A 26,171-nucleotide genomic window follows, 5' to 3' on the forward strand; every position below is an offset into this window, starting at 1 on the left:
GCATGCATGTGCAAGACTTTTGCTGGTTGACCAGTTGACCCCGTGTTGGCTCCCAAGCACACATAATCAGATAAAATTGTAAAGAAAAAAAAAAAAAGTTTCACACACACACCTTGAGAAAAATACTTTTTAGGCCACATGATGATCCCACAGGCTGCAATTCTTGATGTACATATGCCACCACACCAAAATTGCTCCACAGCTGCGTTCCATTTCTGGAGACTTGCTAGCATCTCCTCAAGAAAACTAACAGTGCTTTGCATTTCATGCTGTCAGACTTATGCTGTCCTCTGCTCGTCAGCACTGAAATGCAACACGCCTTTTCCCTTTGTTTTCATTGCTGTTGTTTGATTTTAATGTGGCATGGAAAACTCACATCACAAAGAAGTGTTTTAGTCAAACACAAAAATTAATACCAACAAAAATCTAAATAACTGTCATTTCAACATATGTCTTTCATTTACACAGTGCGTACACATACATGCGCACTGCATTTCATTTCATTTCTTTATTTAATTCGTTTTTATTTAGGCATTTTAAATCTTCCATGCCTGAATTATGGATGTGCATCTGCGGTCAGTGAAGGTACCTGACAGTCCGAACTCGGGTTAAATTTCACCCACGCTTGATGACGTCAATCATCTGCGCCGAATTTTACCACGTGGGGACGTTTTTGCAGAGGTAGCAAAACATCCGCAGTGACTGCTCGTCTGTCAGTGAGCAGTGGAAAAAAAAAAAAACTTTTTTGTTGTTTTTGTCCGGCTTTAAAAGAATCTCAAGAAAGTGCCGCAAAGCTTTGCTATCAGGGTTACTTTTTCTAGACCATGCCCCACGATCCCGACCCTCCTCCGGCTAAGAAATTCAAGCCGGGGTCTGTTTTTTTCCGTCTCGATAAGAATAAGCCTGGAATGCTGCTGCCTAGAAAGGGAAATGCAACTACTCCGATAGACGTCCAGAGGAAACAGCTTCCAATCTACCAGGCGAAACCTCAGCTGCTGAACCAGCTGAGACAGCTTCACAATGCGATCCTGATCGGTAAGCTAACGCTGCTCCAGCTCCAGCTAGCTAACACTGTTAGCCGCTGCCACTCAGTTAAAGGATACATCCACTGTGAAACAGACCTGTATCAGCTCTCTGATGTTGTGCAGCTCAGTTTCAGTTTGTAGATCTTAACAAAAGTCTTCTCCTGATTCACAGCTGTAAACACTATTTAACTGACTGTCATAGCCTGCATTATTAGTCCATCTAAATAAGTGAGTGTTTTCACATTTAGGTGAACATTTTGCTCAGAAAAGATCATTTCTGTTCTCCATATTTATAGTGAAGCAGCTGAATTATTTCTAACTTGGAACATTCTCTGTCCTACATCAGGGGAGACTGGCTCTGGGAAGACCACTCAGATCCCCCAGTATCTGTATGAGGCCGGCATTGGACGACAGGGCATCATTGCCATCACTCAGCCCCGGCGAGTTGCTGCAGTGTCACTGGCAGGAAGGGTGGCAGAGGAGAAGAGGACTCAGCTTGGCAAGCTGGTATGCACAACAGACAGGCTTCCCACACACCGGATTAGTCTGTGCTGTAAATCTAGGATTGATTGGGCGCTTTGGAGTCTTCTTGTAAACAAACTGAAGTGATGCTAACTCACCAAAACACTTTGTGCATATCCTGCAGGACAGACAGATGTGATGAATGTTTGTCTTTTCTTTTTGCATTTTAAAGCCCAGTCCTATGATCACCACCTGTAAATCTGTACAGTAGAGGGAAACTATTGGGAGGAATGTATATTGTGTAAACCACATGTGTGCGTGTGCATGTGCATGTGCGTCCAAAAAATAAGACAAAAGTCCTTTTATCCACACCAGAATATTAATGCAAATTTCACTGTAATGTATTTCTGTGATGGATACTTGACTTGATATGATAATGTCGGCACGTCATCTGTTGAAGTTTTCCTGGGCTCTTTAGAGTAAATCAACTCTCTTCTTCTCAGGTTGGTTACACGGTGCGTTTTGAGGACGTCACCTCCGCTGAGACGAAGCTGAAGTTCATGACAGATGGCATGCTCCTGCGTGAGGCCATCGGAGACCCCTTACTGCTGCGCTACACTGTGGTGGTCCTGGATGAAGCTCATGAGCGCACCGTGCACACCGATGTGCTGTTCGGCGTGGTCAAGACGGCTCAGCGCCGACGCAGAGAGCTTAATAAGGTTCCCCTGAAGGTACGAGGACAGTTCCAGTTGTCCTGGTTTTAATGAGATATCTTACTTTCATAGAAAACATAGAGCTCATCCTTTCACTGCATCTGCTCATGAGATAAACAGCTGGGACGCTGTTTAAAACAAACCGAATGTGATCATTTGCTCATTGTTTTTGAGATTTACTCAACTGAGAATAGAAGAAAGGCAATATATTTAATGTTTGACCTCATCAGCTTCACTGATTTTTGTAAATATCAGCTTATTCTGAATCTGGCGCAGCAACATGTTTCAAACAAGTTGGGACAGGAGCAGCTAAAGACAAAAGTTGTGCAATGCTCCAAAAACACTTGTTTGGGTCAGTGTTGTCGTTCACAAGCGAGGATGGAGCGAAGGTCACCACTTTGTGAACACATGATTGTGTAAAGGATATTACAACATGGGCTCAGGAACACTTTGTCAATCTGTTGTTGGTCAACAGCTTGTTTGCAAATGATTGCGTTCAGTTTTTATTTCCATTTTATTCGGTGTCCCAACTTCTTTGGAATCGGGGTCGTATGAGGTCATTTCCTGCCTCCGCTGTGTTGATCGCTCCTTTTCTTCACCCTGATCCCAAAGTGCAGCTCCTGTCTTCTGTGTAACCCGCTCAGGTCATAGTGATGTCAGCCACCATGGATGTGGATTTATTCTCTGAGTACTTCAACAAGTCACCTGTGCTCTACCTGGAGGGCAGGCAGCATCCCATTCAGATCTATTACACCAAGCAGCCCCAGTCCGACTATCTGCAGGCTGCACTCGTCTCTGTCTTCCAGATCCATCAGGTAGTTTTCAACATTTGCCTTCAAGCGGAGAGAAATTCTTATTCATTGTTGCTCTGGCCTTGTGACGCCAGAGTTCTTTTAGTGTATTGTATTGTTTTATTGCAGTTGAATAAAAGGGACCTTGACATGCACATTTTTTTCCTTTTTATTCACCCATGTGGAATCAGTCGTGTAAAAAAAAATCCACTCTTATATGATAGGAAACACAAACCTGTGAGTAAACAGCCTTCCTGCGTGCATGCTCGTGTGCTGTGATGATCCTTCTCGACACTGGAACAGAACACGCTCTTGTTGTCTGTGCACAGGAAGCACCTCCGTCCCATGATATCTTGGTCTTCATGACGGGTCAGGAGGAGATCGAGGCTCTGGCGAGGACATGCCGGGACATCGCAAAGCATCTGCCTGACGGCTGTGGTCCTATGGTGGTTATCCCTTTGTACGCATCGCTGCCCCCAGCCCAGCAGCTCAGGGTGTTCCAGCCAGCTCCCAAGGTAAAGGCAGCAGGAAACATGCAGGAGGAACAGAGTTCAGAGGGACGTGTTTGAAGAAACAGTCACATTGTCTTCATCTCTGCTCTTCTCCACTGTGTTTCTGTTTAAGACATGTCTGCCATTGTTTCAGCTTTGCTGCTACTTTAAAGGCAGAAGTGTCTTATCAATGTAAAGATAGACATACCATAATTGAATTACATTGTTGCTTACGTCGTGCCGAATGTTGTCCTCTCTACCTTTCACAGGGATGTAGGAAGGTCATCCTCTCAACCAACATTGCTGAGACGTCTGTCACAATCTCTGGGATCAAATACGTCATAGACACGGGGATGGTGAAGGCCAAACGCTTCAATCCTGGTTAGATTCAGTCGTCACACACGTCCTCATATCAGTGTTAATATAACACAGCTTTCCATTGACATACCATGAACCACTTAATAATGACTAGTGCCTTGATTAATCACAGAAAAAGAGGCAACCAGGTTATTTTAATCACAGTCAGGCTGTTATTTCCTTTGGAAAGTATATTTACTCGAGTACTGTTTTTAGTACAATTCTGAGGTGGCTTATTTAAGTAGTTCCATTAAGTAGTTTAATGTGACTTTATACTTCTACTCCGCTGCATTTCAGAGGGAAATACTGTGCTTAGTGTTTCCGTTGAAGAGTGATTTCCTCTCCAGACTTCTCAGGTGGTTTCAACTGAACAGTTAAAAGAGGCAGAAATAGTTAAAACCGTCTCATACTTAACAACTAAAGCAAAGATTAGAGGAACACTGGAAGAATATTCACTACAAATTGGCGAAGCAGAACTCATAATCATCTCACAATCCCTCATCTAGTGACCCTGTGGAGGGGTCTGACCCCTAGTTTGGGAACCACTGGACTAAACTGCCTAACTGTATATAAAGTAGTTCAAACTAGCTCCACCTCGAGCAGCTGCAACATTAAAATCCTGCCTGAACGTCATTGCCTCAGTATTAATAATGGAATAATGGAGCGACATTCCCACCTTGAACAGGCTGTATAAAAAGAGCTTGAAACAAACATGCCCTCCAAACCATAACATCAGAAATGCATTATATTTCTAACATAAATCGTGTTGGGTTTTACTCTCATCTTTTTGTACATGTGCTGTGTGACCCTCAGACAGCGGGCTGGAGGTGCTGGCTGTGCAGCGGGTTTCTAAAGCCCAGGCGTGGCAGCGAGCAGGCCGGGCCGGCAGAGAGGACTCTGGCTCCTGCTATCGTCTCTACACTGAGCAGGAATTCGACAACCTCGTCCCTATGACTGTGCCTGAGATCCAGAGGTACTGTCGCTCTCCTTTGTGTTCATGCAGATCACAATGCTCAGTGTGGGCTATTGTGCAGGAAGAGTGTGTCCCACATGTTGATTTTTTTAGGTCAGTGTGATTGAATGGTCTGTTCTTCTGTTGTTCCGTTTCCTCTGTTTGTGTGTGTGCGTGTGTGTGTGTGTGTGTGTGCGTGGTGTGCTTCAGGTGTAATTTAGCAGGTGTGATGCTGCAGCTCATGGCTCTGGGGATTCCAGATGTGACGAATTTTGACTTCATGTCCAAGCCGTCTCCAGGTAAGATGCTGCTGATCATGAATCACGATGCACCTCTGGTCATCCAGCGGGGCTGGTAGATCGTACTAACCTGGTGTGTTTATCCCAGAGGCCATTCGTTCTGCCGTGGAGCATTTAGAGCTGCTGGGAGCTGTAGAGAGGAAGGAGGGGCAGGTTTTCCTCACTGCTCTGGGAAAGAAGATGGCAAGCTTCCCTCTGGAGCCCAGATATGCCAAGGTACAGGTGTTTGGAAATGCATTGCATTACATAAATAGATGCTGCTGCGGGGTTGTGACAAAAAGTGACCGCCTGCAGCCCGCAGTACATGGGACACATGCATAACCCAGATAGAATGTCTTGTAACACTTCCCTGCCTTGTTCGCTCCGTCTCACAGACCATCCTGTTGTCCCCCGACTACTCCTGTTCGGAAGAGATTTTGAGCATCGTGTCTCTGCTATCAGTGGACACCGTGCTGTATAACCCTCCTGCCCGGAGGGACGAGGTACTCGCTGCACGCAAGAAGTTCAGCTCCAGCGAAGGGGACCACATGACGCTGCTCAACATTTACAGGGCGTTCAAGAAAGTCACTGGTAATAAGGTGAGTAAAGCTTGAGGAGCAGGGGGAGAAAAGCAAAGTCCAGAAACCGAATGATGTTGCTGAGACAGCTTTGTAATGATGTTTATGTCTACTGTTAAAGGAGTGGTGTCGAGAGAACTTCGTCAACAGCAGGAACATGGGTCTGGTCAAAGAGGTCCAGACGCAACTCAAAGATATCTGCCTTAAGGTACACGTCTGAAGATCCTCAAGAATACTGTGTGTGAATGTTGGACCTCCTGAAATCAATATTATTAGCCACACCATTGCACACGATTCTCGATCCACAAGTGTTTGTCTGCGAAAACAGGAACATCACAGTAAAATAGGCATCATTTCACATCACTTTGATTATTATGATTGTGTCTGCGTCTGGAAAAAATCACCCTTGTCCCCGTCTGTCATCCTCCAGCTTGTGGTCAGGAAGCACAGGAGAGACTCTGGTACTGCTCCAGGCTTAATATATATATGTTTGGGCAATTGACCTGAACTGGGGATGTCGTGGTTCATGGTCTGCATCTTAAAGGCAAACTCCTCAGATTTTACACATCAAAGTCTTTTACAGGTCTTCAAAAAATGTTGTAGAAAGTCTTGTGTGGTTCCAGAAGGAACTGTTTGAAGTCTGACACATTCAGTGTTAGTTGGCGCTGAAGACAACAAGTTTGAAAGAAAAAAAAAAAAAATCCGGAGGTGTGTATTTAAAAAGAGTTTACCAGACCTCTGCAGCCTGCTCTTCATCTCTGCTTCAGGCCAGAGTAGTTTAGTGCCGTTTGGCTTTATTGATCACTGAATACTGTGACGCTGGCCATCAGTAAATCACCGTTTTGATCAAACGCGTCCTGTCCTGCTTGTTTCAACAGCTGAATTTGAAGCTGGAGTCTTGTGGGGCGGACACAGGGAACGTTCGCCGCTGCCTTGCCCACGGGATGTTCGTCAACGCTGCGGAACTCCAACCCGACGGCAGCTACTTAGCTCTGGACACTCACCAGCCTGTGGCCATCCACCCGTCCTCCGTCCTTTTCCAGGCCAAGCCAGCATACGTGGTCTTCAACGAGCTGCTGCACACCTCCCGCTGCTACATGAGAGACCTGTGTTTGGTGGATGCCGACTGGCTGCTGGACGCAGCACCAGAGTACTTTGGCCGCAAGCTGCGAGCCACCAAGAGCTAACCAACAGAGAAACAGGACTCTGCAAGGACACCTTCCTCAAATCACCCAGTGACAGTAAAACTGGAAAATGTATTCTCTTCAATGCTGAACTTGGATCAAGACACTTATGATTTCATACAAGTGCGAATCTGAACAGAGCATTTTCTGTGGAGTAAACTTCTCTGGATCACTACCTCCTAGTTGACAAGCATTTGGCATGTGTCACTGCAGCAGAAATCTGCATACTGAGGCCTCACAACTTTGACTTCCTGTCAGACTGTCATTCAGATTTTCTAAACTGTCTTTCTTCTGCCTGATACCTGCAGTTTCTCATCTTGCCATTTGGCCACCTGCTAAACGCCCCCCCCCCCCCAAAAGAATCTTTTTGAGGTGTCACGCATCACTTCCTCCAAACATGCACATGCATTTTGACAGCACAGATAAACCTCACAGGAGCACCGGTCTTCAAATAAGCAATGTTTCGGGCTGATATGATTTATCTGTTCATTCTTTCTTAAAAGTCTAATCAGATTGGGTAGAATCCTTTTCTCCATGCGCTCATTTCACAAAACATTGCACTTAATAGTCAAGCCATCCATCCAAGATTCAGAAAGTTGGAAGAATAGCTAGTGGCTGTTCTTTTCAGCATAATTTTGAGTAATAGTGAAGATTTGACATCTCAGAAGCAAAGAGAAGCAGGCTTGTCTTGAGCTTTCCCACCATGTAGTTTTTGGTTTATACAAAGTGGTCTTAAAGGGTTTTAAATATGCAAGGACAATACACTTTCTTAAATGTATGACACCATGTAATAACAAGAAGATGCCAGTGTTGGGGTTAGAATAAGAGGTTTGTACACGTGACAGTGACACGGTTTCACTTTGATTAAGTGCTCTACATTCGACGCTCATCTTATTATCTTGTGCATGCCTTCTTTCAATTTTTGATTGTATCACCAGTTCCTCACATACATGCACATCCGGAGAAGTAGCATGCCTTATTCTCCAGGTTCTACTCTTCGCTGTTGTATGTTACTCAGCCTCTGCACAGACTAACCACAGATGTATGCTGACAACAAATGAATGCAATGCATGGAGATTATAGCTGATGATCTGATCACTCAGGTCTTTCATACTTTGTAGAATCATCACCGTGTTGAGGAATAGGATGGATGCTCCTCTTGTCTTTTTTTAAACTGGACTCAGGTTTGTACTATTATACACTGTTACCGGAATAAATACCACCAACAATTTCTAACTTTTAAAAATACCAAATGCATCTGGGGTTGCTGTAGAGAATCATCAGACCGTGTTACAAAGAGGTTGTATGTTCAGGTCATGTGCTTTATACATTTTTCTTCAGACACAAAGGAAAAGTAGGCCATTTAAGATCTGCATGTTATGACGTTTGTAAGATCTAATGCACGCCTTTGATGAGTTATTCAGAGTATATTTCATATGATTTGTTAAAGTCTTCCATAACCACTATTGGTATCATTTCTAATAAAAAAAAATCCAGTCACTGTCCCACAGAGCACGTCTACATGTGAAGAGTACAGAACCAGAGGCACAGGGGGACAGTAGCAGCCCCACAGATCTGTGAGTGTCTGCTGAAGAGCTGCTCCATCCTGTCGCAACTGAAAACATTCAAAATTATTATTATTTTTTTTTTTTTTACAGAAAGCATGAGTCACTCCTCATGGCAGCCATGATTATTTAGATTGACACATTTTTGAAGCAGAATCAGATCTACAGACAGTTTATTCTTTGGTGCAGTCTATTGATGATTTCCACAGCACAGAGCAGTGAGATATATTTTCAGCGTTTAAAATGTGGTAATATGATCGGATGATATTTATTTCACTTATTTGTTTAAATAGGAAAAAGACACTTTTGAAGTAATGTTTACCAAGTGAAACAAAAGCCAAATAATACAGGATTGCATGAACACCTGGTGGCAAACATCCAGTAGTTGAAGTGAAATATTGTTCAAGAAAAGCAACATTGTGAAGAAGCAGATGGTGTTTGAGAAGGAACAAGTCAGAGGAGTCCTGGGTTAGCCGTTTGAAAACAGCTCCACCTCCTGGCAGCAGAGCTTCACGTCTCCATGATGCAACGAATTCACCTCATGACGTGAAAACATGCTTCATCTGGAATGATGCAACCCTTCCCTCCACGGTGCCCCTCTCTGCTGCAGCCACGAACTGATTTTGTGTAGTGGAGTTTGGACCGGATGGTGCAGCAGATCTTGTGGGTCAGGAAGCGCTCTGACTACATGTGAGACAGCCTGTCTTCGCTGTGATGCTGCTGCTCTTATTTAGATTTACGTGTCCTCTCGTCTCTTGTGGACAAATGTTGCATTTACTGTGTATTACAGGCAGTTATGGATTTATGATGCGCCAGAGGAGGAGACAGGTGTGAAGCCTATAATCTTCCTCTTCATTAGGCCACAGGGGGCGCTGTTGAGTAGGCTGTGACATATCATTACTTTTTAAAATATCATTTTCTTTATTTGATTAGCTTAGACTAGTTATTCGTATGATGACAATGTGATGTCTATTGTCGCATTTTTGGTTTTAATTAGACTCAAGTAGTGATTTTGTTTAATTTCTTTCGCTGTTAAAGTATCATTTCCGGTGCAGGGGTCATAGTTATCATAGGTCAATGTGTCCTTCCACACGTGTTTTCTGTAATCTTCCAGAAGCAGCAGTCACGGGGAGCCAGCCGGTCACAGTAATTTATTCTGTTGTTAGACATCTTAATATTTCTACACAGCCATGCTAAAGTCAGTTGTCCGTGCGGTGGGAGCCGCTGTCCGCCTTTCTTCAGCCACCACGTCCACAGCCCGAGCGCTGCCACTCAGCTGCCCGACACCGAGCACTCTAAGCTCGGCAACAGCTCGGCCCTTCACCCGCTCCCTGTGGATGCTGAGTAACAACGGAGCCTCGTCAGGATACAGGCCGAAACTGTTCAGTTCAAAGGCGTTGAATCCCTCGGTGTCGTGTGGATGTGGAGCACTGCACACAGAAGGTAGCGTTTAATGTCGAAGTCATTCAGTATGCTAACGTTAGCTAGCTTGCCTCGTTTAAGCCAATGTTGCATGACGAGAAAGAAACGCGCTTAGTTGCGAGGTTAACGTTAAAGAGAAGAGCTCACGTTTAGTGTGTTCAATTAAGTGTGAGTTTTGTCCTTTCTGAGGACATTAAACCCGAAACACCACTCACGTGGGTCAGTTTGCATCATCTCACTGTAAGCAGCTGGCATTCACCTTGAAACATGTGTTTATCTGTCCACAGCAAGTAAAACACTCTGTGAATGAAATCATCATAAAAAAACTAACAACAATAACAGTTTTTCAAAGAAGTTCTCACATGTTGACTTGTGAAGCTGCCTCATGAGCATCCAGCGATGTTAAATGAACTACTGCAGTACACACAGTCTTTAATGTTGATCTAAGTTCATAGTCAGTCTGTGTATGTTGATAACAGGTAAATTCCCTTTCTGAGTTGCTCAAAAACGAATGACTGTAATAATACATAAGCATGGGCTCATTGTGTGTACTGGTGTGATGCTGTCCTATAATGAAACACTGGTGAGGCAAAAGCTACCATCAGCTCTGTAGCAAAGCTGTCAGAAAGAAATGCTCTTGAGATAAACTGAGAGCACCCAATAGTAAGCTTATTGTGTGCATGCCAGCTGGAGACTGACAGGAAGACTGCTATGAAAGCTTTCTGTAAGCACCAAGAGTTATGTGTCACTGTCTTCTTTGTGTTTCTTGGACGGGATGTAACTGAAATGGAATTTCATTCTGATTCTGATTCAGTAAGCAGGACGCTGGATTACATTAATGGACGTTGCATTGCAGTTGCAGCAGGATAAGAAAGACTGAATTTTCCACGTAGTCATAATTATATTACTCCTCTGACACAATTTTAAACAGGTGACAAAGCATTCGGTGATTTCCTGACTGATGAGATCAAAGAGGAGAGGAAGATCCAGAAACACAAAAGCCTCCCAAAGATGTCTGGAGGATGGGAGCTGGAGATGAACGGCACAGAGGCGAAACTCACAAGGAATGTTGGTGGAGAAAAGTAAGGCTGGCACAGTCTGTGGTCTGTGATTATCCAGTTCTTGTTGGGACCTGGGCACACTAATGAGTTGTTGATCTTTTTCTTTTCTTTTTTTTTCAGAATCACTGTCTCATTCAATGTCAATAACAGCATTCCTCCTAACTTTGAGGAAGAGGCAGAGCAAGGCCAGCAGAAGTCAGCAGAAGAAGAGGTGAGTTCTGACAACGCTGATTTTTACTGGAGATGTATGGAAGGTGTGAGCAGTCATGACTGCATTGGCCCGGAAAGTTTAGTTTAAAACTCTGATTAAAGTTGTTATCGTTGAATTTTGAATAATAATTTAGAATTGTGTTTTTCCTTTACAGCCAGAAATTGTGTCAACACCGAACTTTGTCGTTGAAGTAACAAAACAGGCTTCAAAACATTCCCTGGTGTTCGACTGCCATTTCCCCGAAGACGAGGTAAGTGCAGACTGCCTGCATTTATACAGAAATGAGCATATGAGTTATGCAGATTTGAGAGGAGCAGAACGTCTCTGACAGTTCAGCTTTTAAATGGAAACTTAATAATTAGCTGTTTTTGTAGATAAGTCACGGCGAAGGAGAGGAGGAGAGCGACATCTTCGCCATTCGTGAGGTCAGTTTCCAGCCTGAGGGAGACTCCGACTGGAAGGAGACGAGCTACACACTCAACACAGACTCTCTGGACTGGGTAAGATTTGAGAAACTGAACATAAGAATGACCTCCATAGACATAATAGCAGCTGGTGATAGCTGTGTTTCAACGTGAGTCACTGTGAGCGATTATAGCTCCATGGTTTGTTGTTTTTCAGGCCCTGTATGACCATCTGATGGACTTCCTGGCTGACCGGGGGGTTGACAACACCTTTGCTGATGAACTGATGGAGCTGAGCACTGCTGTTGAGCATCAGGAGTACATCAAGTTCCTGGAAGACCTCCAAGGCTTTGTCAAATGTAACTAATGTTAGATATAACTAAATTTCACTTTTATTCAGTACACATCATGACAACAGTTGAGGTATGATAATACAGCAAGACTAAAGCAAATGTTGCAGCACTGATTGGTTGATTCGTCGAAAGAGACTGATGATCGCTTGCTTTACTGTCTGTGATCAGTGAGCCGTGTTGCCAGAAGTTGTCACATTAATTATTGGCTGCGAATGTGTTCTCTTTGTTAAGATGTTAGTTTATTTTTCTCTGAGTTAAAGGAGGTTATTTAAATATACGAAGCTCATAAATGATGCAGGTTGTGACAATGTGCAGAAACCATCATCGTGAGAAATGTCTCTCAGTTTTAGTCTTCACTGCAGTGGTTTCATGTGATCCCGTCAGTATTTGTCAATGTTCAGCTGTCCTAAAGCTAATGAAGGGCCCATTCACCAACATGTGAAAGTAAAACTAAAACTCCAACAGATGAAACATTTTACAAAATCAGTCCTCTGTCAGACATGTGACAGCTTCTGGTTTCACATCTCGACAGTCCAGCTTTGTGCTTTACTTCTCGTTGGCTTTGCAGGGGAGTTCACGTTGACAAATACTGTTTTGAAGCCATCAGACCATAATATGTGAAGTCTAAATTTGACAGGGCATACATCAGCAGTACTTCTTCAGAGAAGGGAAGACCAGTGTCCAATAAAACAGTTTGATATTAATGGATGATTTTATGCTGCTTTTTTTTCTTTTTCTTTTTTGGTATGCCAGGTAAATACGATGTAAATCAGTGTATGAAATGCACAAGTGGCCAAGAACGTTGCATGTTTCTAAAGTCAGAGCATCTGTGACTTTGGAAATGAGTTTTTTCAAGCAGCCAGTCTGCAAAACACTTGCATGTCTTTGTCCAGGTGTAGATACTGTGGGTAATTGTAGATACTTAATACAGTAGAACAACCCCTTAAAAAAAATCTAATCTTTATTACTTTTACGAGTGCAGTGTTTCAAGCCTAAATTGGCTCTTCATGGGGTCCAGAGGTGTGCGTCACTGAATAGTCGCCCCTCCTGTGGAAGTCAGTGCACATCTTTAGGCTGAATTAAATATGTATAGTACCATGCAAACCAGCATTGTGCACGTCATGTCTGAGATCATGCATAATTGTTACGTAAAAAAATGAGGTTCAAATATGAACCTAGAAATGACACATGATTTACATTTCTGGAAAACTGTGCTCTCTAAATCAGCCTCTGAACAGAAGGAGGGAGGGCTGAAAATTCAATAATCATCCCAGAGGCGTCCTTACTAACAACCTCAGGGAATCAACACGCTAACATACATTTCATCTTTAAAGTCTTGACGTTCACCCATCGTGTGTTTCTTTGTAGAGCTGGAGGAGGGATAGTAACACACAGAAGGCATTTTGAAATTAAAAAAGCTCTAACTTTGAAGATGCTCACTTCACTTGACTCCATTTATAGAAACTTTGGAATATATTTTGCCCCCTAGCACATTAGGAAGGGATCTGTTACCAGCCAACATGAACAGAGACATAATCACCACAAGAAAAACCTGTTTCAGTGTCTACCAGACTACTGTTTGAAGACAGACCTTAAAATGCATTGGCCTACCCTTCAAGTACAGTACTTGAGTAAATGTACTGAGTTACTTTCCTCATCTGGCTACTTGAAATTAAAAGTGGTGTCCCAGGTAAGAATATCCTGTGTGACGTTGTGAGGTTATATTAACATCCAATAAGAACATCTTCTGAGGCATTTCATGTTAAGTTAATATTGATGATTTCAACCCAATAAAGTCCCAATAATAATAATAATAATAATAATAATAATAATAATAATAGCTGTTAGGATTGGTCTATTAATAATTACAGTGGTCAGTGATCGGTGGAAAGAAGGACTTTACCACCAGAGGAAGTTGACATAATGATAGTTGCTCTTACTCAACAGTCCCCTGTCAACGTCGGGTCGTTCAGGGAGAAGCTGTCTCCTCTCACACATGAGGGGCCTCGCTGTGGAGGGCCAGCAGCGCTTGTTTGAGGAAATATTGGGCTGTCTGAAGAAAGCAGGGGCGGGGCGGGAGGAGGAGGGGGAGTCAGCTGAGGAGAAAGTTCACTTCTGGACGGACGGTCAACTCTGAATGAACGCGCACCATGGCGGGCAAAGGCAGGGTGTGTTCAGCCGGACAGATCCAGGACGACTCAGACTCGGACTCGGACTCGGAGGCGGAGGGGGAGCCCGCTCGGGTGGCCGGCGCCGGGGCGTCCGCCGGCTCCCTCCCCGGCACGCAGGTCATCCACAGCGGACACTTCATGGTGTCGTCGCCCCACAGCGACTCTGCGCCGCGCAGGAGGAGAAGCGGCGGCTCTGTCAAGTATGACTTTGACACGGTGAACAGGACGGGCTGCCAGACGTACCGCTACGGCCCCCGCAGCTCCGGGAGCCTCAGCATCGACCCCACTCTGACCCGCCTGTTTGACTGCATGTCCTTGGCCTACAGGTGGGTCCCCATGATCTAGTCAGGGACAGGAGGATAAACCCACCTTTAAAATGAGCAGATATCCCCCTGTAAATGAGTCTAAAAACACCCTTTATTTCCACTTGTATCTCCAGGTTAGCCTCCTCTTCATCTGTAGGAAGAAGTTATTCAGAGCTTCCATGCATCATGATAAAGTGAAATATTAGAAACTAGACTCTCATATTGTTTCTCATAAGTTTTCAGCTGCTCCAGGAATCAAAATGCAGGCTTCGCATTCATTTGCAAAATGAACCTGCAGGCTGTAATTGATATTTCTCTCCCCCTGCACTTCACAACTTACATATGTTTTAATGAGCCTCTCCACAAAGAGCTCCACATTTCAGCAGGTTTCTCTTTTAAAGCTTAAATTTAAGGCTGGGTTGTAGTGCGTGTGGAAGTGTTGGAAGAGAGATTTTGCAGTCTGTTGCGCAACAGCTTGGAAAATCTTCACTGAAAAGTGGACTTTGATTCCAGTTGGCAGCACTGGAGAGATTACAGCGTAACTGAGGGACAGGAGAGAAGATCCACAAATGATGCCTCTGGCTTGTTTAAGTAAAGTCGAGCCTGCCTTGTCTTCACGCCATGCTTATTTTAGGATACATGTGTATTATTATTATTGTTATTATTATCAGTTCCTACATACAGACATTGTAACATCCAAATTTTCCCTGCATTTGTGAGAGGTAATTTGTTGCTCTTTTTTTCTGAGTGCCAGTTGTCCGACACAGACCTTGAAAAGGAACCACCTGTTCTTGATGTCTTTCTCTTCCAAAAGGTGTGCTTTAGAAAATCAAATTTTAGTCCTGCTTTAATAACTTGTTCTTGGAAGTTGCCAATAGTTCTTTGGCCGCGAGAAAACATTTTTCCCACCAGGGACTGTGTGCCAATTTTGTATCTTTTATAGTTTGATGACAGTTGCACAAGAAACCCTCAGCCCAGCGGTAAACCAGCGCAATCACAAAATGTACCTTGTTATGAAGGGCTGTCACAATAAGGACATGAATACCTTCATTTACTTTATTCTGGGTACAGGTGGACTGTGCGTACTGCTGCTCTGCTGCACAGGATTTGTCATTAACCTGGCTGGTGTTAATCAGTTCTTCTGCTAATAGGTTTTTGTCAGTAATATGCTATCTGTGCTGTTTGGGAGTGTGTGACATGCAGCAATGCCGCTCCATTAAAAGCATGCTGAAAATGACCCCCCCCCCCCAGCTTCCTAGCAACTCCCTGAGCACCTCACATTAGGGAGCCTCTTTTCAGCACTCAGCCGGCTGAAGGACGCTGGTAAAAGGTGTCAGCCTGGCAGTGCACTGGTCAATAAGCTGAGGCTGTGTCTGTGAACTGTGTCTGTTTTCCTCTGAAGAGAATCTACTCATTTGTCTGTCTTTCAAAAGGTTGAAAAAAGCAGTGCTTTGAACATATTAACATATATATTGACATTGTGTGTTTTTTGTTTTTTGCAGTAGTCAGATAGTCTCTCCCAAGTGGAAGTCTTTTAAGGGTCTGCGGTTGCTGTGGAGAGATAAGATCCGTCTGAACAACGCGATCTGGAGAGCTTGGTTCATTCAGTGTGAGTTCACCGCTCATCACTTCCTCTCTCTGCTGCCTAGATAGTGTTCAGCATCTTTCCATTAATGATGAAGAAGGCCATTACTGCCAAGTGCAATGGAACATGGACAAGAAATTGAAGGAAAAGAACAATAAGAGACTAGACATGAATGAGGAGTTGAACAGGAATCCATGTGTTTCACTAGCTGCATTCATGAAGACGCCACAGTCAAAGAAATCTGTGTTTTCTGTCGAAATCTGTTGATTTGCTGCTATGTGTCTGCCGTGTTTAGATGTGGAGAGGAAGAACCCAGTTTGTGGGTTTGTCACTCCGCTGGAGGGCTCGGAGGCCGATTCACATAGAAAGCCTGAAGTGAGTTTTTCAACTGCACACTTTTCCAAATTCAGTCAATAAAACATTGTTTGTATTGCTGAGTTTTGATTTTTGTGCCGTACACTGATAACATTGGACATGTGTATGATTTACTCTTGTCAGAAAGCTAATGCTTGGTGTTTCTGCATCACGTCGACAGGCGATCGTATTAGAGGGCAGCTACTGGAAGCGAAGGATTGAGGTGGTGATCAAGGAGTATCACAAGTGGAGGATTTACTACAAGAAGAGGGTGAGCGCCAGCAGGTCAAAGCTTCCACGTATTCTAACAAAAACGTCTACATCCTCTGGATGGATTAGCACAGAGTTTTGTTTCGATGCTCATGGCTCATAGACGATATATCCTGCTAAATGTTCCTCCAGAGCCTCCATGAAGCTCATATTTTTGGTTTTGAGTCAAATGTGTCTACACGTAGACAAATTTGGTATACATATTCATGTTGTCATAACCTCTCTGATTTGCTGCACCATCATCAGATCAAAATTAGTGCCAATTAGCAAATGCAAATTTTCCAAACTAAGCTAGTGAGCATGCTGAATACTATATCTGCTGCTAGACTAAGTTTATTTCCCAATCAGATGACACACTGTTTCTGTTCTTGTCTTTTGCAGCTTCAGAATAAGAAGGATGATATTCTTTCAATGCTACAAGAGGTATGACAGAAGTCCTGCTCTGACTTTATTCTGTGGTCTGTTGCTCTGTAAGTTCTGGAATAACTCGAATGCAGACAAATGTTTATTTTGACCTCTGAAAACTGAAGTTGTGCCGATTGACCCAGGCTTCAGCGTGAGTGCCGGTGACCTGCCAGCGTTTGTTTTTTACTTTTGAATGCAGTCGGAGCTCAACATATGATCATCAAAGTCCCCCAGGTGGGGTGGCTTTAGACTCCCTTGGTTAACTAGAAAGGAAAAGAGAGCATGAAAAAGAGAAACAGCAACGTGCAAAACAACTTGCGTCATGGCCTGGCATTTGTGGGCTATTGACACATATTGATTGGCAACAGCGACAATACCTTTAACACCCCCTCAGGCTTTATCTTTATTCAAGTGAAATAGCTGCAGAATTTAATGTCATTTAATCAAATCTGACCTACTTCCAGCGGCGCTTTCTAAAAGCTGAACTGTGGAGGGGCAGCAAGTATGACAATGAAGTCACGGTGGCGGAAACAAACAAAAGACAAGGAGAGAAAGAGGAGAGGAGGGAGAGAGGCAGCGAGAGAGTAACACCCTGGGGAACCACCTCATTCATGATAGTATTCACATGAGAATGTGACATGTGCCGCACAAGGCACAGCCCGCTGTTCCACTGGCTCATCCCACTATTCCCTCCGTCACCTTATGGCATGATCATTCCTCCGCTTTTATCCCTGCTTAGGTTGGGGGTGTCTCTGGAAGCCCGGGTTTTAACTCAGGTCAAAACTGGGAATCTGTCTGTCTTGTCTATCTGCAGTTCAAACGGTTCATGTATTGTGTGGCACTTCAAAGGGCCCATATCAGCATGTAGCTGACAGGTCAAAGATCACTAAGGCAGGTTGGATGGTTTTTATGTGTTCCCAAAGTGTTATCTCACCTTTCTCGTAATATGTTACAGTGCATCCAGTGGCTGGGAAAAACTTAATGTTTACTTGATGCTGTGTATGACATAAAGCTTTGAGCTCTCAAAGCCTCTATCTACAAATGAATTGGCTATATAATGTTAATAATTCAGCTCCATACCCATAAAATCTATAACAGTCTTATTGGTGTGTAGCTTTATCTGCTTTCGCCAGGCATCATATTCCAAGAGCAATTGTTTGCAAATCAATTACAGACTCAAATTACTTGCGATATTGTCAGTACTCATCATATTGAAAGTCGGCCAGTTTGAGAGTGAAACAAAGTCCTGCCAAGTTACCAAATGAAGTCAGAAACAAAGGCAATAACAGGGAAGTGGACTGTACAATCTATGAGAGGTCTGTACTTCTATAACGGTAGAATATTATTAAGTTACTACTTTACTATTGTTATTGAGTTTAAGGCATGCAGGCAGTGTCTTGGTTCAGACTGAAGAATCTCAACAACTACTGAATACGTTGCCGTGAAAGTTTGTCAAGTTCCCCAGAGGATGAATGCTGCTGCTGATCCCCTGACTTTTCATTGAGAGCCACCGTGAGGTTGACATTTGCCATTTGACAGGGCGGCTGTGGCTCAGGTGGTAGAATGGTCGTCCACCAATCAGGAGGTCGGTGGTTCGATCGGCCTGGCCTCAGCAGTCCACATAGCGAAGTATCCTTGGGCAAGATACTGAACCCCCATGATGCTGCGCCATCGGTGTGTGAATTCACATGTATGCTTTGGATAAAAAGCGACTAATTGTAATTGTAATTTGCGGTTCATGGTGAATATCTATAGATATTCATTGTCCCCAGAGGATAAATTCAAATGACTTCAGTGATCCACTGTCTCTTCCTGTGGTGCTATGATCATGTCAAAGTGTTAATTTGTCCCACTTTATGAGCTCATACTTGTAAAACTAACATTCCCTTCAACCTCAGCTAAACTTGTGCAAATGTTAGCATGCTAACAAGCTAAACTAAGATGGTGAACCTGGTAAATATTACCTGCTAAACGTTCCACTTGCATTAGACTTTTTGAAAAATGTACTAAGTGCACTTTGTGCTATTTTTTTTTTTTTTTTTGTCAAATTCATGTATGCTTAAGTGTACTCAGGTGGTCCTTGAGTACCACTTGAGTATTACTTCAGTATACTTGAAGTGTAAATAGTTGCTAAATTGGCACGTTTTACAAACACCAGTGAAAATCAGGATTCATGGGCATCCAAAACACACTTGCAGTACTCCAATGTGTTGGAAATATACTTGAGTATACTTAAAATGGAGTGAAATTAAAGTACAATTTCATTAATTTAATTTTCATTAGTACACTTTATTAAAAATATTTAGAATTTACTACACTTTTTAAAAAATACATTTAAGTACAATTTGCACTTAAGATAAAGTACTTTTAAGCACCATTTTAAGTACTGAAGAACTAGTATATTCATTTTAATACATTTAAGGAGAAATTAATGATATCTAGTTAGAAGTGCACTTTTTAAAAGTATGTATCAAACATTCTTTAAATTAAGCACACAATATAAAAGTGTACTTTTAATGACTTTTCTACACTTAAATTGGATTTCTAATACACTAAAGCTTACTACTCTGACCTGGGATCAGCATGGCAGCTCTGTCATTGTGAGCATATTAGCACTGCTGCTGGTGTGGGTGAGCCCTTATCTTATGCTCTTAATATGAAAAGAAACTGCTTGAAAAAGAAGAAATGTTTGGCATTAGTCTCATCTAACCTCTGTATCATTTCATTCAATCTAATTTCTATTATCTAATTTCTGCACATTTTCTGTCTTTACTTGTCATCTCTGCTTATCTCCTCTCATTTCACACTAAGATGAATTTAATGTAATGTGGCCCCTAGTTGCAGGCAGCACCTCAAAAAAATGTAAATGACGCCCATTGGAAGTGAGAAATTGCAAGCTGCTCATATGCACATATTTTTTTTTCTTCACTGGACAGAGGCAGCCGCAGTTTGTGTTGGTAACGGCCTCTGCTCTGCCTGTTTGCCTCCACGTGTGTGTGACTGCCAGAATTAGGTCAGGGACAAAAGGCTGCTGCTCTTATTGAAATTGTGAGACGTAAAAATAAAGAAATGAACAAAGCGGACATAATGATAACCTGTAAGGGGCTAGTGTTTTTGAACAATATGTCAAAACTGCTTTTTCATCATGTGCTGTACACACACACACACACACACACACACACACACACACACATGCACACAACAATCTTACCTCATTTCTACTTGTACACTTACATTCTCCCTCAAAGAAAAAAAAATCGAGAGGTAAACGAATAAATTATAACAGGGGATGTCGTCTGCTTAGACGTAATCAAAACAGTTTCCGGCTCAGTCTGGGCTTCCATATAAATGTTGCCTCAGACTTAGAAGTGGAGTGTAAAGACAAGAAGATCAGGGTGAAGCAAAGCATCTCAAACAGAGGGAAAAGACCGGTCTGGAGCTTCGTTTTCTGTGAGTGTTTTATTAGATTTTTAAGAGGAGAATGGGCACTTGGAAAATAGTGGCATTGCATTGTTTCTGGCTGGCTGTTTTTCTAGAAACTAGATGTGATTAGTGAGTTGGTGTTCTTGTGTTTTTAAGGGTAGCTGGATGCACAAATTTTCACGACTAATAGCTTATTGAACAAGCATATGTGTTTTTTGGGGTGTTTACATGCATTTTTCATTTTTCAGGGCAACAAACATGACAGGTGTTCTACTTATAGAGAGCCCTCTAATGGATAGGTTAGGTATTGACTTGGTGTGCCACTAAAAGTTGATTTTCAATTCTGGCTGATGTGCTCCAGGGTCAGATCTGCCAAGGCAAGCTCGAGAAATGGTCTAATCAGATGCACCAGGAGCCTAAAGCAGCGCCGGTGGAGGCCCACATGTTTGACCTGGACTGCCTTCTGTCCGACATCTCTGACACCCTGTTCACCATGACACAAAAGCCATGTCCCTGGGCCAGTGACCGACACGACAGTGAGTAGTCAGCACCATGAATTCTCAGTGTGACCTTCAGCTGTGACTTTGCACTGGTCTCACATCAGTCTCAAGTGCAGCATCAAATGATTGAAAGTGCTTAAAAATAAGGATGGACAACTGGTGGCCTGCGAGCTACATGATAAGGCTGAATTGTGCATTTATCATTTGGATGCATCACTTGGCAGAAAATGAATTCCTTGGGTCTAATTTATTTTCATTTTTTATCAAATAACTGCCAAAACTCATTAACCTAGCTTTCTGCCTTGTCTGCCATCAACGGGAGCCTAGAGGACAGAATTAAGGAGAGTGTGAATGCATGTTTATAATATATGGTTTAATATAGTGAGATGTAAAAATCCAGACAGAGGAAATCTGTCTTATTTTTCTCTGCTCTTCTCACTGGTTTGACTCAGACACATACTTCCATCCACCAATCAGGATATAACAATAATAAACCAAAACAAAATCAGTATTCCAGCGCACACCAGCATACTAGGATTGACACTATTTAATTGACAGATTACATTAAAACAAATAATGTAGCCCAGTCAGTCCTATCTTAATGTAATCTGTCAATGAAATAGTGTCAATCGTAGTATGGTGGTGTGCACTGGAATACTGATTTTTTATTTCTTTGTTTTTTTTACTGTGGTTTACCCTGTACTGTTTGACTGTTAAACTCTTAATGAAAAAAAAAAAATAGAGAAGTTTTATTTTCCAAACTTTACATTTGGCTGTTTTTCTTTATTCATGACTATGGAAAGGGGAGCAAAGCATGCTTTCTTGTTTTCCTTCCCTTGAGTTAAATGAGATCGACTGCTCCCGCAGATTTGTCACTTGTGGTTGTGGTTGATGGTCACATGGGTCAGGAAGTCAGCTGAAGGAACCCACCCTGCAAATAAGGAAATGCCGCATGACAAAAAACCACACACAACAAGACAGACGCACTGACAGATGGACTCACACATTCTCTCCCTCTCATGTCTGATATTATGCTCTCTTCTTCTTCAGCGTACACAAGCAATGCTGATATAATCCAGCCAGGCCTGACTCCACTGCAATCCAACCTAGATGATTTCATAGATATACCAGGTACTCTCTGTCTGTCTGTCTGTCAGTGTCTGCCACATTCTGTCATAGAATGGCAAAAAATTCCATTATTGAATGACAGTGTGGTACATCTCTGCTTCATTTGAGGCAAAAGAATACATTTGATAGAAAAAATCTGAAGTGAACCAGATAAGAGGTATAAGTGTTGTCACATTTTCAGCCCAAGAGTTTAGATTCTTGGCACTGATTCTGCTTCACGTTCCCCTCTCACACTACAAAAGATGTCAAAATAAAGTATTCTAATATTAAGTATTTAAATCTGACTTTAAATTTATATTACTCAATCCATTTTTTTGCATTGCATTGCATTTTGATTTGGTTTCTTTTTCCATATGGCTGTTGCATCAGAAGATCTGTTTCCTGTGTCTGCAGTATACTGTTTGGTCCTCAGAGGCTAAAGGGGGGGGGTCATCAGTGTTGAGCCGGGAGAATGGGGAAGTGGAAGACGATGTGCTTAACCATGACCCCGTGCTCTGGCACCACCTAGAAGACTGAGCAAAATAAAGGGATGGGCTGGGAGATGGTGGAACTTCTTCAAAAACAAGCTCTTGATGACTAATGATCAAATAGTTACCTTGGAAGATACTGAAAGCTGCATTGAAGTTGCCATTTAGAGGCTTGACTTTGTTTGTCTGAAGAATTTGGTTTAAAACTGGATAGAGAGGTCCTGCAAGTGACTATGACAGCTGATTAAAGCGGCTATAATCAGTATTTTCATAATTATAAATTAATGGGTGTAATCTGAAAGGGGCTCGCTCGTAGTGATGAACCCACCGAGAAGTAACACCTGATTTCATGAAAATTTAGCGTATTTTAGCTAACAGCTAACAGTTTCACTGCTCTCAGCAGTGTTGTTTTCGGCCACAGCAGGCAGCTGTTTTCAGTGAAAACACAATAATAAGCCCACCTGCTCAGTACTAAGGTGCAGAAAGACAAAGTTAGCCACTCCTTAGGGAACATAGTGAAGCATTTAGCAGTGCAAGAGCCAAATATTTCCCCCAGGAGTTGGTGAAGACCAAAAACAGAACTAAAAAGAGAGTAAATATTGGACTTATATTCACCACATGGACACAAACACGACTCCAGTGAATGATGTTGCTGCATAATAAAAAACAGCAGCTAGCTAACTCATCAACTTAGTAGTTGTAGTCGTTTTTTGTAAAGGAACAAAAGTTCTGTTTACATTCAGTGTTACTCACCAAAATGCACTGTTTGTACCCTCGTGGTCTGACAAACGTGTTGAGTGCATATCCATTCTGATAAAATATTTGCAAAGCCAACTTGTATTTTAAATCCAGAATTGTTCACACCCGTGTTTATTAGCTTGCAGTTTTCTTCTTCCCTGTCTTTGTTGGCACATTGTTTCATGTGTGGCGCATCACTGTGACTCAGGAGGGTGAGCGGGTCATCCACTAATCAGAAGGTCAGTGGTTTGATCCCCGCCTCTTCCGGTCTGCATGTTGAAGTGTCTTTGGCCAAGATACTGAACTTACTGTACTGATACTGAAACTTTAAAGTCGCTAACATCCCAGAGCTGTTTGCACTGCCCCCATGTGGACAGAAAATCAGTCAGTGCAGCTTTAAGTAAAGTTCTAAGTGAAAGGAATTCATGAGGACATGTTGGAGCAACAGTTAACCTAGATTCAAAGTTTCAGAAATGAATTCTTGATAATGGTAATGCGTGCTTTAGGGTGTGAGTTTTATGCTCAGGGCCGCTTCAGAGGAAACAGCTCGCCTGCAGGACGACACAGCAGAGAGGTGAAGAGCTTCAGACAGGAGGGAAGAAGCAGGTTGGAGTTTAGTGCCTTGCTCAAGGGCACAATGGCTGTGGTTGTTTTGACATTTGTGTTACTTTCAGTGAAGCAATCTCGCAGCCCTGTGGCTACAAGTCAGCCTTTGTAACCCAGAGACAACCTGCTGCCCACTGCTGTAATGTGTGTGTGGCTGTGTGTGTATAGCTGTTTGTTCTCACAGCACTGGCAGGGTCCTGAGGGATCAGCTGTCTGCCTTTCTCTTGGTCACAAGGTCGAGCTAGTGAGTGTCTGTCAGAGCGACACAGCCATGAGTTTAATTTATGCAATCTTCCACTGTGCTTCTCTGAAATGGAAATACAGATGACTCCTCTGAGACGGCGTGTTATGCCAGTACTTTCTCCGTACTGAGATGAAAACTGAGGCATGCTGGTATGTATTTTCATATTGTGCTACACTTTTGGCCTTGTTTTTACAGAGTTTGTATCATGCTGGTTTCCAAATATGTGTTCATGAAAGCTGCTCAGTTCCAAACAGCTGAAATCAATGTTTCATTGACTGAGGCATGAAGACTGGTTTGATATTTGTTTCCTCAACTGGTTAAAACTTGGTTTGAATTCGGTAACATTAGACGTGGAGAAGCTTTTTCATACCACAGATGGCAGTTTGCCACATTCAGCTGCCAGCGTGGCTCCAGAGATATGTGACCTGGCAGATACGAAGCAAATACCTTGAACGACCACCTCATACAGAGAGCTGCACAACATTTTGGATGTTGACTTGTTTGATGTTTTGGCTCTGTGCTCTTATTTTCTGTTCTGATGTTTGAATTTCTGAAATGAAGCCATGACTGTAATATGAAACTGCAGACTGATCTGACTCTGGATCTCATATTCAATCATCCTTCTTGCAGTTTTGTATTTCCATCAGAACTCAGCTGTGCATAATGGATGCACTATTTTTAGCCCCAAATTTGCTTAAATGACTACAGTAAATAGACTTCACATATAATGTTTGTATCGACAACATGGACTCAAACGTCAGCCCCTGATCAGATCCTTCTGGAGGTGATCATGCAGTGGATTACATGATCTCATTAGGGCTGTGTTATTCTTAAGTAAACAAGTAATCTATATATTCTGGGTTAAGTACAATGTCATAGTTTCCTTGTCCTGTTTATGTTCATGTATTCTATTTTTCAATCCACCTTCTTGGCCAGTGGTCAAAGTTTTATTACAACTGACAGTCTGATTGTGTATGTATGTGTGTGTGTGTGTGTGTGTGTGTGTGTGTGTGTGTGTGTGTGTGTGGGTGGGTGGGTGTGGTTTTATCAGATATCTTTATGAACTACCGCAGCCAGCCCACTGAGCAGACTGGTTTTGCTGACTGTAGCTATTTTGAGAGCTCATCCAGCACACAGTTTGCTCCAGTTCCCTCCCCTGTGGTAACAACTTCTCAGCTACTTATCGACACCCAGCTGGCTCAGGTACTGCTGCTGTAAACAGCTCCTCCTGCCTGGGAGATGTATTGTTGCAGACATATTTAATCAGAAACTAACAGTGCTCTTGTTAAATCAGTAAAATAGACCAAATCTTTCTTTTTCCAGCCCAGTCTGACATCTGACAATTCGCCTCAGCCCTCCTCATCCAGTACCCAGCCAGACCAAACCAGGCCGGACCAGGGATGCAGGGAATACCACACATCTAACATCTTATCAGGCGCCATGCCATATGAAGAGCAGTCATTCCCCGATCCGCCTGTTTCTATAGCATATACCGACAGCATCGAGCAGCCTGCCTCCTCAAGTGTTCCTTTTTTGTACCCACTGCCATGTCACAAGTTTGGTTACTACACAGCAACCAGCTTGGCCTCCACTGTCATCACTCACACCGCCTCCACCATGGGGCCCCAGGGCTCTGTGCACCAGGCTCATGGCTACCCTCACACAGGGGACACATACCCCCAGACTCCCTGCCCCTCTCTCAGTTACCTGGCTACCTTGTCTGACCCGGTCCACACAGCGCTGCCCTCTGTCACTGCAGCCCACTGCTTCTCAGTCCCGGAGCAGGTGGTTTTTACAGGGGTCAGAGGGAAGCACAAGCAAAAGACAGGAGGAGTGAGGACAGCTGGGCCCTCGGTGGCTCCCTCCGGCCTCCCTTCCACTGCACCCACACCCAGTAGCTGCCTGGCCAAGCTGCTCTCCTCTGGCCCCCGTGAACGTGAGTCACATCTGTCCTTTGCTCTGTCTTTAACAACCGTTATTCATGTGAAAAAATGAGTGGGATCGTGTTTCTGTCAAATATTGGTTTCTGTGCTTTCAGGGAAGCCATCACTAAGATTTGATACTACTCTAGTGACAGCCAAAGGTCAGGGGTCATCATCTCCCAGCTCCTTGGTGAGCCTGTCCTTCA

General features: G+C 43.1%; 3 protein-coding genes across 3 annotated transcripts in view; all 3 read left to right on the forward strand.

The window, feature by feature from the left end:
* Positions 1 to 656: 656 nt before the first annotated feature.
* Positions 657 to 8,336, forward strand: dhx33 (DEAH (Asp-Glu-Ala-His) box polypeptide 33). Its single transcript, XM_076751253.1, has 12 exons — positions 657 to 1,035; positions 1,372 to 1,532; positions 1,991 to 2,218; positions 2,845 to 3,015; positions 3,321 to 3,506; positions 3,752 to 3,863; positions 4,653 to 4,812; positions 5,002 to 5,090; positions 5,179 to 5,306; positions 5,465 to 5,668; positions 5,769 to 5,855; positions 6,526 to 8,336. The coding sequence occupies exons 1-12, from the start codon at positions 825 to 827 to the stop codon at positions 6,832 to 6,834; spliced, it is 2,046 nt and encodes a 681-aa protein (XP_076607368.1). The 5' UTR covers positions 657 to 824; the 3' UTR covers positions 6,835 to 8,336.
* A 1,121-nt stretch (positions 8,337 to 9,457) lies between these two features.
* c1qbp (complement component 1, q subcomponent binding protein) lies at positions 9,458 to 12,551 on the forward strand. The gene is made up of 6 exons (XM_076751462.1): positions 9,458 to 9,839; positions 10,750 to 10,900; positions 11,000 to 11,090; positions 11,245 to 11,340; positions 11,465 to 11,590; positions 11,712 to 12,551. Exons 1-6 carry the CDS (start codon positions 9,587 to 9,589, stop codon positions 11,859 to 11,861), a joined length of 867 nt encoding a protein of 288 aa, XP_076607577.1. The 5' UTR covers positions 9,458 to 9,586; the 3' UTR covers positions 11,862 to 12,551.
* Positions 12,552 to 13,980: 1,429 nt separating this feature from the next.
* The window catches only part of mlxipl (MLX interacting protein like), a 50,099-nt gene continuing 37,908 nt past the window's right edge, over positions 13,981 to 26,171 (forward strand). The window contains exons 1-10 of the mRNA XM_076751459.1: positions 13,981 to 14,344; positions 15,826 to 15,932; positions 16,204 to 16,283; positions 16,444 to 16,533; positions 16,914 to 16,955; positions 20,722 to 20,896; positions 21,911 to 21,991; positions 25,095 to 25,246; positions 25,367 to 25,979; positions 26,082 to 26,155. Coding sequence (XP_076607574.1) covers positions 13,998 to 14,344; positions 15,826 to 15,932; positions 16,204 to 16,283; positions 16,444 to 16,533; positions 16,914 to 16,955; positions 20,722 to 20,896; positions 21,911 to 21,991; positions 25,095 to 25,246; positions 25,367 to 25,979; positions 26,082 to 26,155 — 1,761 coding nt within the window. The 5' untranslated portion in view covers positions 13,981 to 13,997. The remainder of the gene's footprint in view (positions 14,345 to 15,825; positions 15,933 to 16,203; positions 16,284 to 16,443; positions 16,534 to 16,913; positions 16,956 to 20,721; positions 20,897 to 21,910; positions 21,992 to 25,094; positions 25,247 to 25,366; positions 25,980 to 26,081; positions 26,156 to 26,171) is intronic.

Source organism: Chaetodon auriga, chromosome 15 (genome assembly GCF_051107435.1).
Source record: "Chaetodon auriga isolate fChaAug3 chromosome 15, fChaAug3.hap1, whole genome shotgun sequence".
Classification (NCBI taxonomy): Eukaryota; Metazoa; Chordata; class Actinopteri; order Chaetodontiformes; family Chaetodontidae; genus Chaetodon; species Chaetodon auriga.

Excerpts from the sequence above, each read along its gene's own strand:
- dhx33 (XM_076751253.1), top strand. The coding sequence starts at position 825 with ATGCCCCACGATCCCGACCCTCCTCCGGCTAAGAAATTCAAGCCGGGG. Across the intron at positions 1,036-1,371 it reads TCACAATGCGATCCTGATCG|GGGAGACTGGCTCTGGGAAG; the intron begins GTAAGCTAACGC and ends GTCCTACATCAG. Across the intron at positions 1,533-1,990 it reads GGACTCAGCTTGGCAAGCTG|GTTGGTTACACGGTGCGTTT; the intron begins GTATGCACAACA and ends TCTTCTTCTCAG.
- c1qbp (XM_076751462.1), top strand. The coding sequence starts at position 9,587 with ATGCTAAAGTCAGTTGTCCGTGCGGTGGGAGCCGCTGTCCGCCTTTCT. Across the intron at positions 9,840-10,749 it reads TGGAGCACTGCACACAGAAG|GTGACAAAGCATTCGGTGAT; the intron begins GTAGCGTTTAAT and ends AATTTTAAACAG. Across the intron at positions 11,591-11,711 it reads ACACAGACTCTCTGGACTGG|GCCCTGTATGACCATCTGAT; the intron begins GTAAGATTTGAG and ends GTTGTTTTTCAG.